Source organism: Lepidochelys kempii, chromosome 6, assembly GCF_965140285.1.
Source record: "Lepidochelys kempii isolate rLepKem1 chromosome 6, rLepKem1.hap1, whole genome shotgun sequence".
NCBI classification, from domain to species: domain Eukaryota; kingdom Metazoa; phylum Chordata; order Testudines; family Cheloniidae; genus Lepidochelys; species Lepidochelys kempii.
The window spans coordinates 61,329,734-61,342,621 of NC_136385.1; the positions used below are offsets into that span (position 1 = coordinate 61,329,734).

At 42.3% G+C, this 12,888-nt stretch overlaps 1 protein-coding gene across 4 annotated transcripts in view; it reads left to right on the top strand.

Moving 5' to 3' along the window:
• The first annotated feature begins 736 nt into the window (after nt 1–736).
• The window catches only part of CSTPP1 (centriolar satellite-associated tubulin polyglutamylase complex regulator 1), a 145,953-nt gene continuing 133,801 nt past the window's right edge, over nt 737–12,888 (top strand). The window contains exon 1 of one of the 4 annotated variants that reach the window (XM_073348271.2): nt 737–876. In XM_073348271.2, coding sequence (XP_073204372.2) covers nt 831–876 — 46 coding nt within the window. In that variant the 5' untranslated portion in view covers nt 737–830. The remainder of the gene's footprint in view (nt 877–12,888) is intronic. The other 3 variants (XM_073348274.2, XM_073348273.2, XM_073348272.2) reach the window with 3 other exon arrangements.

Below are 12,888 nucleotides of genomic sequence, written 5' to 3' on the forward strand. Positions count from 1 at the left end.
TGGTTTTCTTTTAATTCATACTAATGCAACTCTGTATGTACTCATTATCCAAAATATCTGATCCTTTTTCAAACTGGGCTGAGCTCCTGGCCTCAATGATGTCCTGGGGAGTGAGTTCCACAAGGTAACTGGTAATGTACCACAAAAATGTTGTCACGTTTAAATGTGCCTTTCAACCTCAGGGACTGTCTCCTTGCCCTTGTATGAGGAAAGGGTGACCAAGAGTTCCTGCTCTACTCTCTCTGAACGGGGCATGATGATACAGACCCCCTCATCAAGCCCCCGTTATTGGCCTCCCAGCTCCGGCACGCAGTGCCATTCTCTTCAGTCACAGCCTCCTCCCTCCCCTCATCGCCTAGCTCGGGCCCTGGCGGCGGCGGCTGCTGCCGCTGCCCCGGGGTGGCCAGAGCTGCGCGCGCTGTACAATCGTTGAGGTCTGTACCCGCCTTACAGCGTCTCCCGCACTGGGCTCGCGCGTGCGACACCCCGCTCAAAGCTTTCAGTCGGGCACATCTCGTGCCTGTCAATCAACCGGCACTGAGCGCAGCCCGCCCTTCGCTCCTCCAGCCCCTTTGTGGCTGTGTGCCCCGCCCTAGCGGGGCTGCCGGGATTGGCAGAGAGCGCTGGGCGGGGCAAGGAGAGGCCCCCTGAGGGGGCGATTGCCTGGTGTGACGCTGATGTCTTTCCCTCCCTGCGGAACCTGAGTTGTGCGGCTCTGTTTCCAGCCGGGGCTAGTTTCACGTCATGCCCCCTCCTCCCGTCCCCCGCGACCGCGGCTGGCGTCCTGGAGACGGACGGAGGCCGGGAAGGAGCGGCCGCGCGCTGGGAAGATGCTGAGCCCGGAACGCCTTTCCCTGCCGGGGCCCGAGTACCTGGGTAAGGGCAGCGGAGCAGGGAGGCTCTGAGCGCTACAGCCTCTGCCCCGTGTGTCAGGGGAGCTTGCGGGACAGAGCGGGGAACCGGCCTCCCGGGCACAGGCCCCCCGGGAACCCCGTCGTCGGCGCCTCTGGGCAGGGCTCCCTGTGCCCGTGCGATGGGCTCTAGCCGGGCATGGCTCAGCCTTGCCTTCAGCGCTCGGTTCCCGGGGGCCTGGTGCGGTGGCGCTGGGTGTCTGGAACGGGCAGGGCAGAGGGAGTCTTTGTTCTGGGGGGGTTTGTTTTGTGGCTTCCTAGTTGGAGGGGCCGAGTTAAGGTGACCTCAGCTGTTTATCACTTTATGTTTGGGAAAGTAACCTAACTTCCAGGCTTTGTAGCCTGGAAAGTGAATAAGGAAGTGTTATTTACACCTTCTCATAACACACGAACTAATGGTCACCAAATGAAATTAATAGGCATCAGGTTTAAAACAAACAAAAGGAAGTATTTCTTCACAAGACAGACAGTCAGACTGTGCAACTCCTTGCCAGAGGATGTTGTGAAGGCCAAGGCTATAACAGGATTCAAAAAGAACTAGATAAATTCATGGAGGATAGGTCCATCAGTGGCTATTAGCCGGGATGGGCAGGTGACAATCCAGTTTGCTATAAACTGAGAATGGGTGACGGGATGGATCACTTGGTGATTACCTGTTCTGTTCATTTCCTCTGGGGCACCTGGGATTGATCACTGTCGGAAGACAGGATACTGAACTAGATGGACCTTTGGTCTGACTCAGTATGGCTGTTCTTACATTGTATTTGTGGTTTTGGTACATTGTATTTGTGGTTTTGGTATGTGTAAATGATGCTACTCATATGAGTAATCCCCCAAGATTTTGTTTGATAGTCACAACTTTATTTCCAGCTAACCATGTTTTTTGTTTGTTGATTGGTTTTTCATAAAGTATCATTTAAAAAAAAATAGATGTAAGAAATGACCAGTGAAAGGAGACTCTGTGGTGTGTGCAAGCTGAGTGTAGATGTAACTGGCATTTTTCTAAAGGTCCATCTTGTCCTCCAAGGCTAGAGTCTCTGACTTGCTCCCTTGTGCCTGCTGCTCCACTGATGTGAAAGTATGGGGGCATTTGAAGCACACTGTTGTTTTATCTATGGAAGTGGACTCTAGATAACTAGATGGGCTCTCTGTCCCCATTTCTTGAGTGTTCTTTGAAACCAGGAGTGCTCAAGGATCAAATATTTCTTTATCCCTGTAGGATACTCACTTTTTGGGTGACAAGATTGAGTAACAGAAGGTTTTATTGCTGGGAAAGAAAAACCACCAGTTTGTATTGATCTGTCAAGGAAGAGTCAAGAAACTCGATGTTGTGGTTCTGGGCATTTCTTGTTTATTTTTAAAAGTATGTACATTTCTTTGCCCTTGGGTGTAGCCCTTGGGTTACTGGCAGGATGCTGCTGCAGGCCACAGTTAAGGAAAATGTGGTCTAAATTCTTCTCTAAATTCAGTTATTTATTTTGTATGGTAAGTAACAAATTTTTTTTCTGCTTTCATATTATGAAAAGGTGGAACATAAAATCCATACAGCCTATTGTATTTCTTTATCTACTTGCATACAGATTCCCTTCCTTTGCTCATTGTTGGTTCAAGTGTCTCCACATTGAAATGGGAGCTGCAGGAGTTGGCAGACATGGCTTGAAAGAAACTTTCATCCACCACTGAAATGAAACTCAATAACATTCTTCTGTGATTCTCCCCTTGTCAAATATAACAGAGACTACAAATCTTCTGCAGCAACGCTCTAAGGAACTGCTTTTTCTCTTTCCTCAGCTGTGGGTGTTGGTCCTCTCTAGATTGAGCCTAGTATACTCTGTGGTACTGCTTAACGTTTCATTGGACTAAAGAGAAAAGGTTTCTGGCATCAGTGTGTTGAATGGAAATAACTATGGTAAAATAAAATCAATGTATGACTTCACTTAATGATTAGAGAGAAGCTGGGATGAGAAAGACAAAAGGAGGTTGGAAAGTGCTGCCTAATGTTTGAATCCCTTACAGCTTTTACATTCAGAACTCCTTGGCTTGCTGCCCCCAGATGGTTAGGGATGTTCTGAAGTCAGGGTAACTTGTGTATAAGTAGCTATTGTGCTTGTTTGTCCAGAGTACAGAGGCTTCTTTTATACGAAACGGCAAGAATACAAGTGATTTTTTTTTTTTTTGACCACTGGACCCATAATCATATTCCCTGCTTTGGCAAGTCACGAGGTATTGGCCCTTAACATCACAATCTTACATTTAAAAACAAACACAAAAACAGTTCTGACATGAATTTAGTAGTCTGTGCCCCCCTAATCACCAGCGTGCCAAACATTTGTATAGTATGGATTGGATTCTATCCCTAGCAGTTCCCAAGGTAGCAACTGCTAAAATTGTGTTGGAACTGAACTGGGAGGAAAGTAGGATGGTAAGTTTTTTTGGACTTAAAATTATATCATGCTATCTTGTGAGTACCCCAGGCTAGGTAGGAGCACATCAATTGCCATATTGGATTGGATAATCTTGGTCCATCTAGTACAGTATCATATTTGCAACAGTGGACAGTACCAGATGCTTTGAGGAAGATAGAAGAAACTCTGTGTAGGCAAATGTGGGATAATCTACATCCCTCTTCCCCTGGATGAATCTCTTTTTAACCCCTAATAGTAAGAGATGGACTTAACCCCTGAAATATGAAGTTTTATAGCCCTTCCAAAACTTTTTTTAGTATTTTCTTTCATTACTTCATGTTCTTGTTACCCATATAATTAACCAGTCCTTCATTGAATCCTGCAAATTTCTTGGCCTCAACAATTTTGTGTGGCTGAGAGTTTCAAAGTCTAATTATATATTGTGTGAAAAAGTATTTCCTTTATCAGATTTGAATGTGCCACCTTTTAGTTTGACTGTCCCTTTGCTTTTTGTATTATGCAAGAGGATGAATAGAAGTTCCTGATGTATGTTCTAAACACTATTCATTCATTCTGTATGCTTTACCTTGTCCTTTCTTATTTATTTTCTCTCTCAAGTGAACAGTTCTAATCTTTTCAATCATTTTTCATATGAAATGTTTTCCATGTCCCTAATCATTCTCTTTGTTAGTCTCTCAACTCCCTCTAATATGGCAGTGACGTTTTTGAGCTAGGCTGACCAGTACTGAAAACAGTATTCCAGATGAGGCTGCTCCGTTGATTTTATATAAAAATATTTTCCATAGTAAACACCAAACCATTCCTTTTGTACCCTAACTTTTTGTGATTTTTTTTTTTTACCACAACTGTGCGTTGAGCAGCAGTCTTTGTCAACAGCGATGCACGGGTCTTTTCCCTGAGTAATTATAGTTAATTTAGAAACCTGTAAGGTAGCTCTAGTTTTTCTCTCTAATGTATGTTGCTTGTATTACCCTTTCACTTTGCTTGGTTATGTCCTTTTGAAGTTCCTCACGGTTCCTCCTCTTTGCAGCTGATTAACCTAAATAATTTTGTATCTTCTCCAGATTTTGCCAATTTACTCCCTTTTCTAGTTTTTTAATATCTATAATTAATAGACTCATAGAGTTTAAAGACAAAAGGGACTATTAGATCCTTTAATCTGACCTCCTTTATATCACATGCTATTACAGACCCAACTGGGAGAAATGTAATGGGCCCAATAATTTGTGTTTGGCTAAAGCATATCTTCCAGAAGGCATCCAATCTTGATTAGAAGACATCAAGAGATGGAGAATCTACCAATTCCATTGGTAGTTTGTTCCAATTGTTAAAAATATGTGCCTAACTTCTAAGTTAATTTTTGTCAAGTGTCAGGGTCCAGTCACTGGTCCTTGTTGAGTTTTTCTCCACTAAATTAGTTCTTTAGTACTGGATATTTTCTTCCTTTGAAGGTGTTTATACACTGTAATCAAGTCATCTCTCAATCTTCTTTTTGATTGACCTCTTTAAGTCTCGCACTGTAAGACCTCTTTTGTAGCCCTCAAATAATTTTTGTGGCTCTTCTGCTCCCGCTCCAATTTTTGAACATCCTTTTTAAGATGTTGACACCAGAACTGTACACAGTATTCCAGTTATGGTCTCACAGATGCCGTATAAAGGGGTAAAATCACTCCCTACTCGTCACTCTCCTGTTTATACAACCAAGGATCTATTTAGCCCTTAATACCACAGCATTGTACAGGTGCTTATTGAATTTCTTAAAAGAAAAGGAGTACTTGTGGCATCTTAGAGACTAACCAATTTATTTGAGCATAAGCTTTTGTGAGCTATACCTCACTTCATCGGATGCATACTGTGGAAAATACAGAACACGTTTTTATACACACAAACCATGAAAAAATGGGTGATTATCACTTCAAAAGGTTTTCTTTCCCCCCACCCCACTCTTCTGCTGGTAATAGCTTATGTAAAGTGATCACTCTCCTTACAATGTGTATGATAATCCAGGTGGGCCATTTCCAGCACAAATCCAGGTTTTCTCCCCCCCCCGACCCCCCCGCCAAAAAACCCCACTCTCCTGTTGGTAATATCTTATCTAAAGTGATCACTCTCCTTACAATGTGTATGATAATCAAGGTGACTTCCCAGAAGTCACCTACTACAGGACAGGCCTAACAAAGAAAATAACAGAACGCCACTAGCCGTCACCTTCAGCCCCCAACTAAAACCCCTCCAACGCATTATCAAGGATCTACAACCTATCCTGAAGGATGACCCAACACTCTCACAAATCTTGGGAGACAGGCCAGTCCTTGCCTACAGACAGCCCCGCAACCTGAAGCGAATACTCACCAGCAACCACATACCACACAACAGAACCACTAACCCAGGAACCTATCCTTGCAACAAAGCCCGTTGCCAACTGTGCCCACATATCTATTCAGGGGACACCATCACGGGGCCTAATAACATCAGCCACGCTATCAGAGGCTCGTTCACCTGCACATCTACCAATGTGATGTATGCCATCATGTGCCAGCAATTCCCCCCTGCCATGTACATTGGTCATACTGGATAGTCTCTTTGTAAAAGAATAAATGGACACAAATCAGATGTCAAGAATTATAACATTCATAAACCAGTCGGAGAACGCTTCAATCTCTCTGGTCATGCAATTACAGACATGAAAGTTGCAATATTACAACAGAAAAACTTCAAATCCAGACTCCAGCAAGAGACTGCTAAATTGGAATTCATTTGCAAATTGGATACAATTAACTTAGGCTTGAATAGAGACTGGGAGTGGCTAAGTCATTATGCAAGGTAACCTATTTCCCCTTGTTTTTCCTACCCCCCTCCCCGCCCCCTTCCTCAGACGTTCTTGTTAAACCCTGGATTTGTGCTGGAAATGGCCCACCTTGATTATCGTATGCACTGTAAGGAGAGTGATCACTTTACATAAGCTATTACCAGCAGGAGAGTGGGGTGGGGGGAAAGAAAACCTTTTGTAGTGATAATCACCCATTTTTTTCATGGTTTGTGTGTATAAAAACGTCTTCTGTGTTTTCCACAGTATGCATCTGATGAAGTGAGCTGTAGCTCACAAAAGCTTATGCTCAAATAAATTGGTTAGTCTCTAAGGTGCCACAAGTACTACTTTTCTTTTTGCAAATACAGACTAACACGGCTGTTACTCTGAAACCATTGGATTTCTTGTCCACTATGACCCCTAAATCCTTTTCATGTCAATGTTTTCCAGATACAGTTCCCCATTCTGTAGATATGACCTGCATACCTTATTCTTAGATGTCTGTTTTTGCCTTTGGCTGTATTACAACACATTTTGTTTGAATGCGCCCAGTTTGCCAAGCAATCCAGATCACACTGTATGACTCCTCTGTCCTCTTCATTATTTATCACTCTGCCAGCCAGTCTTGATGTCATCTGCAAATTTATCAGCGGTGATTTTAAATTTACTTCCAGATTATTGATGAAAATGTCAAATAGCACTGGGCCTAGTACCAATGCTTGCAGAATCCCATTAAAAGCACTTCCATTCATGATGATTCCTCATTCTTTTGAGATCTGTCAGCTATCCAGTTCTTAACCCATTTCATATGTGCTCTATTTACATTGTGTAGTTCTAATTATTTAATCAGAAAGGTATGTGTTACTGAGGGTATGTCTTCGCTACATGCTGGATCGGTGGGCAGTGTCTAGTCTAGACATGATAAATCGACCACCAAGTGCTCTCCCATCAACTCCTGTACTCCAGCACCACGAGAGATTCAGGCAGAATCAACGGGCGAGTGGCAGCAGTCGACTCACCGTGGTGGAGACTCCACGGTAAGTCGATCTAAGTATGTCGACTTCAGCTACATTATTCATGTAGCTGAAGTAGCGTAACTTAGATCTATTTTCCCTCTTCCCCCCACCCCGCCAGTGTAGACCAGGGCTAAGTCAAATGCCCTACAAAAGTCTAAATAATACTTCTGCACAGTTACTTTTATCAACCAAATTTGTAATCTCCTCAAATAAGTCTTCTTTGAGAAGACCTTTTTTGTGTAACATCATTTTGACTTGCATTAATTCTATTTCTAACCTTTAATTCTTTTCAGTTGAATCCAATATCAGCTTTTCCATTATTTTGCATGGGTTTGATGTCAGGGTAAAAGATTTATAGTTACCCAAGTCTTCTCATTGAATTTTTCCAAATATATTAGCACTTGTATTTAGCTCTGGTAACCTCATTTACAAGGTAGTGTGTCCCCACCCAAAAAAACTCTTTAATTCCTCAGTTTAACAATACATTATTGGCACTGGAGGACCAAATATGGGTGGCACAGGACTTCGGTTGAATATAGCTTTCAGTACTTAGTTATTTCAGTCCTATTGGCTGTGCACTTAAGCACAGATAGATTAGCTCAATTGTGTGCCATAAATTGTTTGGGGTTTTTTTGGGGTGTCTTCTGATATAGTTCTCTTACCTTTCAAAGGTTTAATGCTGCAGGAAAGCCCTCTCTTCAGCCAAAGAGATATGGATGTAGCTCCTACAACCTGTGTCCATCATCCAGAGGGATTCACTAGAGCAGGGGTAGTCAATTATTTTTGTCAAGGTCCAAATTTCTTGGTCAAGGTCCAGATTCCAGAGAAAATAATAAAAAGTAAATAAAAAATATTTTGGGGTCTGTTCAAAAGTGTCTAATGGTCTGGATTTGGTCTGTGGCCTGCCTATTGACTACCCTGCACTAGAGTGATGTGTGGTGCTTTCTTTCATTAGGGTACACACGTTATCTCTAAAGCGTTTGGAGCCTCTTCAGGTGTGGGAAGAAGTGACTGAACACAGATTCCTACTCACATGGAAGCTCATTGTGCTCTGAAGCCGGATTGCTGGTTTGTCACTTTGCTTTTGTCTCATTCAAAGTTTTCAATCTAAGCCCTTCTGGAGGGGATTTATAATTCTACTCCAAAGAGATTTTCTGAGATGAAACTTGGATAACAGATTTTTTTAAGAGTTAGCAGACTTTAATTTATTTTTTTTAATGAGCTAGTGATTGTTGGACAAGTGTAGTTTTTACATAGGATGCATGCATTAAAAATTGCGGGGGGTGGAGAAGGTGTAAAGAATCCCTTTAAGGGGCACTTGAAAATGAAATAGTACTTAAAAAACCCCACAATTATTCTGAAATTACCAAATGTGCTTTTCGCAAAAGCTATTGACTGAGTTTTGTTTGCCTAGTAGAAACCTAGTACAAGTAAATAATGCTTTTTAGAAAGCACCTTTGAGCCTTTTTCTCTTTTTTTTTTTTTTGCATTGACCTAGCTGTGTAAAAGCCTAATTCTTTAGAGAAGATAACCTGTCTCCAGCCCTATTGTGTGTGTCAGGGTCTTGTTAATTCCATTATCTGGTTGTGAGATTACAGGTAATTGTGATTAAAAACAAACACGATTAGGTTTCTCTAATCTCATTCAGAAGTCAGGGCTGCCTGGAGCAACATAATCAGGTGTTCTTTGAAGAGAATCTGAGATCAGCCTGCTCTCTGCTTTTTTTCTCATCTGGGATAGGTGAGCTGCCTTTAAGCCCCCCATTGCAAACAGAATTCTGACAGGTCAGATGAGTGTCCAGAGCAGCATTATGTGCCATGTCTTTTGGTGTCTCAATGTTTTTTCATATTGAAGATAGACATGGTAGAATTATCTCATGTGCTAAGAGCAGTACAGTTTAAATGTATATTCTAAACCTAAAGAGAAGTATAGCTGCTCGGAGTTAAATAGAAAGTAACAGGGAGAAAGAAAATAGGTATTTGGTATAGAGAAAAGTGATTTGAAATAAAGAGTGTTCAGTGAGTCTGACAGCCCCAGATGGCAGGAGCTGCAGATGGTAGTAAGGCTCTTGATCCAGTGATGGTGAGGTTGCACAGAGGAGGTCAGAGCTCAATTAATGGGGATGGGTTTAGACTAGGGAGATGAGGTTTTCGTTTAAGTGTAAATGAGTCTGTGATGATTTTGTAACAAGTAAGACGTTTTAAAAACTGGATCCTGCAGTCAGTGAGAAGCAATTTGAAGTTGGGGATCAGGTCCTTTGGGTGTAGTTAACATTCTGTGACATTCTGTAGGGCTGACACTCTGGGAAACCATAGAGGTGGTAACTATAGTCTTAATAAGTCCCTTCCAACCCTGACTTTTATGGTTCTGTAACTGATGGTTGTTTAATATTCTTTGTTTATAGCTGATAAAGCATGCCCCAAAGTCTGAGGAAGATGATTAGGCATTTAGAATATTGTCTATGGCAGCTTCAAACTGTAGTGGAAGGCACTCATCTATTATAAAGGAGATTTAATGGATTGTAGCACTTTGTGATTTTTATATATTAATCCATTTTCCCTCTCCCATCCCCAAAGCTCTTTCCCTTCATCCTTAGCCAACTGCAGACATATGAGAACAAGAACCCTGTGCCAGGGGGAATCTGCACCTTGTAAAACATGGGCCTCTTTATTGCTAGACATACAGAGCTCTCATGACAGAGCAGTGGTGAGGAAAGAGAACCAAGAAGTGATGAGGAGCGAGAATCTTTGTGCTCTCGGCATCCAAAGGGCCCCCAGACTCTTGCAGCACTGAAACTTTTTTCAGGGGAAAACTGCAGTTATGCGATGTGTTTTCTGACAGCCAGGGCTCCACCTCCCTTCTACACAGTTTTTGGAGTATTTGGTTTGGGGATGTAGATATAATTTATTTTCTTTAACTGAAATATTTAGTTAATTATATTTGTGTTACAGATGCAACTAGAGACCTCAAATGAGATTGGGACAAATTGTACTATTCATGGTATAAACTCATAATAAAAGATGATTCCTGCCTGGAAGAGCTCACATTCTATATAGAAAAGACAAAAGAGTGGGAGAAAGGAAATATTATCCCCATTTTACAGATGTGGAACTGAAATGCAAAGAGAGTAAGTGACTTGCCCAATGTTACATAGGAAGTCTATGATGGAGTTAGGAATTGAATCTGGGTCTTGAGTCCCAGTCCGATGCTTTAACCACAAAGCCATCTTTCATCTCAGAGCTGTGGTTGTATTACTGGAACCACCATCCCAGCTGGAAAGGTATCAAGAGAACCTTAAATATAGCTGCTACAATAAGGTCAGGGTGAGTGGATGGAAACAGTTCCTTATTTTCAGAATGAGAAAGAGATGTTTGCATTTCAATGGGCAGTTCTTTCCCTGTGCCTGCCCTATCTCCTTACTTATCCTCCTTTTGTAGAGAAATATGGGAGTCTGGAGAGTAATGGAGCTCTTGCATTACAATTTGAATCGGAATAGATAGGAGACAGGCACATTTGAAATATGTTATTAGAACACAGTTCTCTATAGCATAGTGGTAGGAAACTCCACACAGAAAGAGAAATAACAGCCAAACAGATGTTCCTCAGCTTAGCGCATGTGAACATCAATATGACTATCATGCTCGTGTGTGTTTGACCATAAGAGAAGTCCTTCTGTCTTCTTGATAAAGTAAAACCTTCCCCTGAGAAGGTAAGCCCAATTTGATACTCTTTCCATGTTCTAGGTATGCTGTTACAAGCCTGGTGTCTTGGCTTTTTTGCTTCCTGCACCACTGCTAGAATTCTGGAGCAGGCCAAGCCAAAAGGACCTGACTCTGGAATTATTCTGCTTTGTTAGATAACTATTTAGCTTACTTTTATTTCTAAGGCTCCCATCATCTTAGTTCTGCCTCTACTTTTCAAATCCTGTCACTGTGCAACATAGTAAAAAGAAAAATCCCCCCCTTTAATTCAGTGAATTTGGGGTACCTCTGTCTAGGGACAGATGCCTGAGAGGGAATTTTCTGTTAAATGACCACGGTCACCTTAAAATTCACATGTTTGTATGAAAACTATTTACAGTAACTCCTCACTTAACGTTGTAGTTATGTTCCTGAAAAATGCAACTTTTAAGCGAATCCAATTTCCCCCTAAGTATTAATGTAAATGGGGGGGTTAGGTTCCAGGGACATTTTTTTTGCCAGACGAAAGGCATTATATACATTTTAAACAAGCAATTTAATACAGGTATAAGCTTTAAACAATTTTAAAGAAACAATTTAATACTACAGTCATCATGGAGTCAGAGTGGAAGAGGGTGGATTGTCTGGCTGCTCATCTTGCTGTTCTTGCTGAACTTTCTGAATATTGTTTTGCTTTCCTTTTTTTTCTTGGTAAATTTCTTTATAGCAAGTCATTAGATAATTAACTCCCCTAATCACTTTGGAGCTGCGTTCCTTGTCAGGATAGTCATCGCTCAGGATTTGCAAGCCACCCTTTACTCCGCACACTGCATCCTCGCTCCTCCTCCTCCCCTCCCCCGCCTCCTGCCCACAGTGTTCAGGAGGCAGGGGAGGGAGGGGGAGCCTGCGCGCCAAGTCCTTGCTCCTCCCCCCCCGCGCCTCCTGAACGCTGCAAACCAGCTGATTGCCACGGGCAGGAGGAGGGGGGAGCAAGGGGAAGGCGCTGATCCACAGGGTCTGCTGGTGGGCGTGAGGTGCTGGGGGGGGCGGCGTAGGGGATTTGGTAGGGGGGCTGCCAGCTGTGGACAAAGCAGGTAGCCAAACCACGTTATAGTGGAGCATTGCACAACTTTAAATGGAACATGTTCTGTAATGGAGCAGGGACATAAGATCGAAACAACGTTAAGCGGGGAGTTACTGTATGTTCCATTGCTACTTGTAACATTTAAGGTTACTATAAATGAACGAGGTTAAAGGAAAATATTTTTCTCTTTTTCAGCCCATTTGTTTATACATTTGACTGCACTTTGTTCAGAGTCCGTTGTTTCCTCTGCATGATCAGTGACTTTCCCTTTTTGTGCTGGATTTTCACATAGCAATGTGGAAATAATTTTGTTTTTTAATAAGAAAATGTAATTGGCTAGATTTTATGATGGCTGAGACCCTTTTAAAAATAAACAAACCACCCCAAGCTAGTTAATGTAGAAGGCTGGACAGTAATTTTGTGTGTTTGTAGGAATGAGTGGTATTAATGAGGCAGTTCAGCTAGTACTCTACATTAATCAGCAGTACAAATTGGTGTCATGAGTATTATGTGATTGTAAAAGTGAGGGACTGGGTAACATAGAGTAGCCAAAGTCAATTAAGAATGCAGACAGGCTTTCTGCAAGTTTAAACCACAACTTTTCCAGTGCCTGCCAAGCTTTACCTGCTGGCTGTATCCACCTCTGACCCCTTGCAGTCCTTGCTCTTTTGAGCGAAACTGTCAGTTTTGTCAAATTATGCACTGGCTTTGTCTTGTGGACAGACATTTATCGGGGTCTAGATTGAGATGTTAAAACTTGTGTGATGTACATGTGATCTCAGATCTCTAGGGCTGAACAGTGGGTGCATTAATCCATTGTACCACTAAGCATCCCCTCCAGTTTATTCTTCTGGCAGGTATTTAAGTGAATGGTCTTCAATGTGCTGCTTCCTGAGGGAGTGGACTAATATTGATAGTGCTTTGACATAGCAGTGCACTTCGGAGGAGTCTCACCCCTGCCA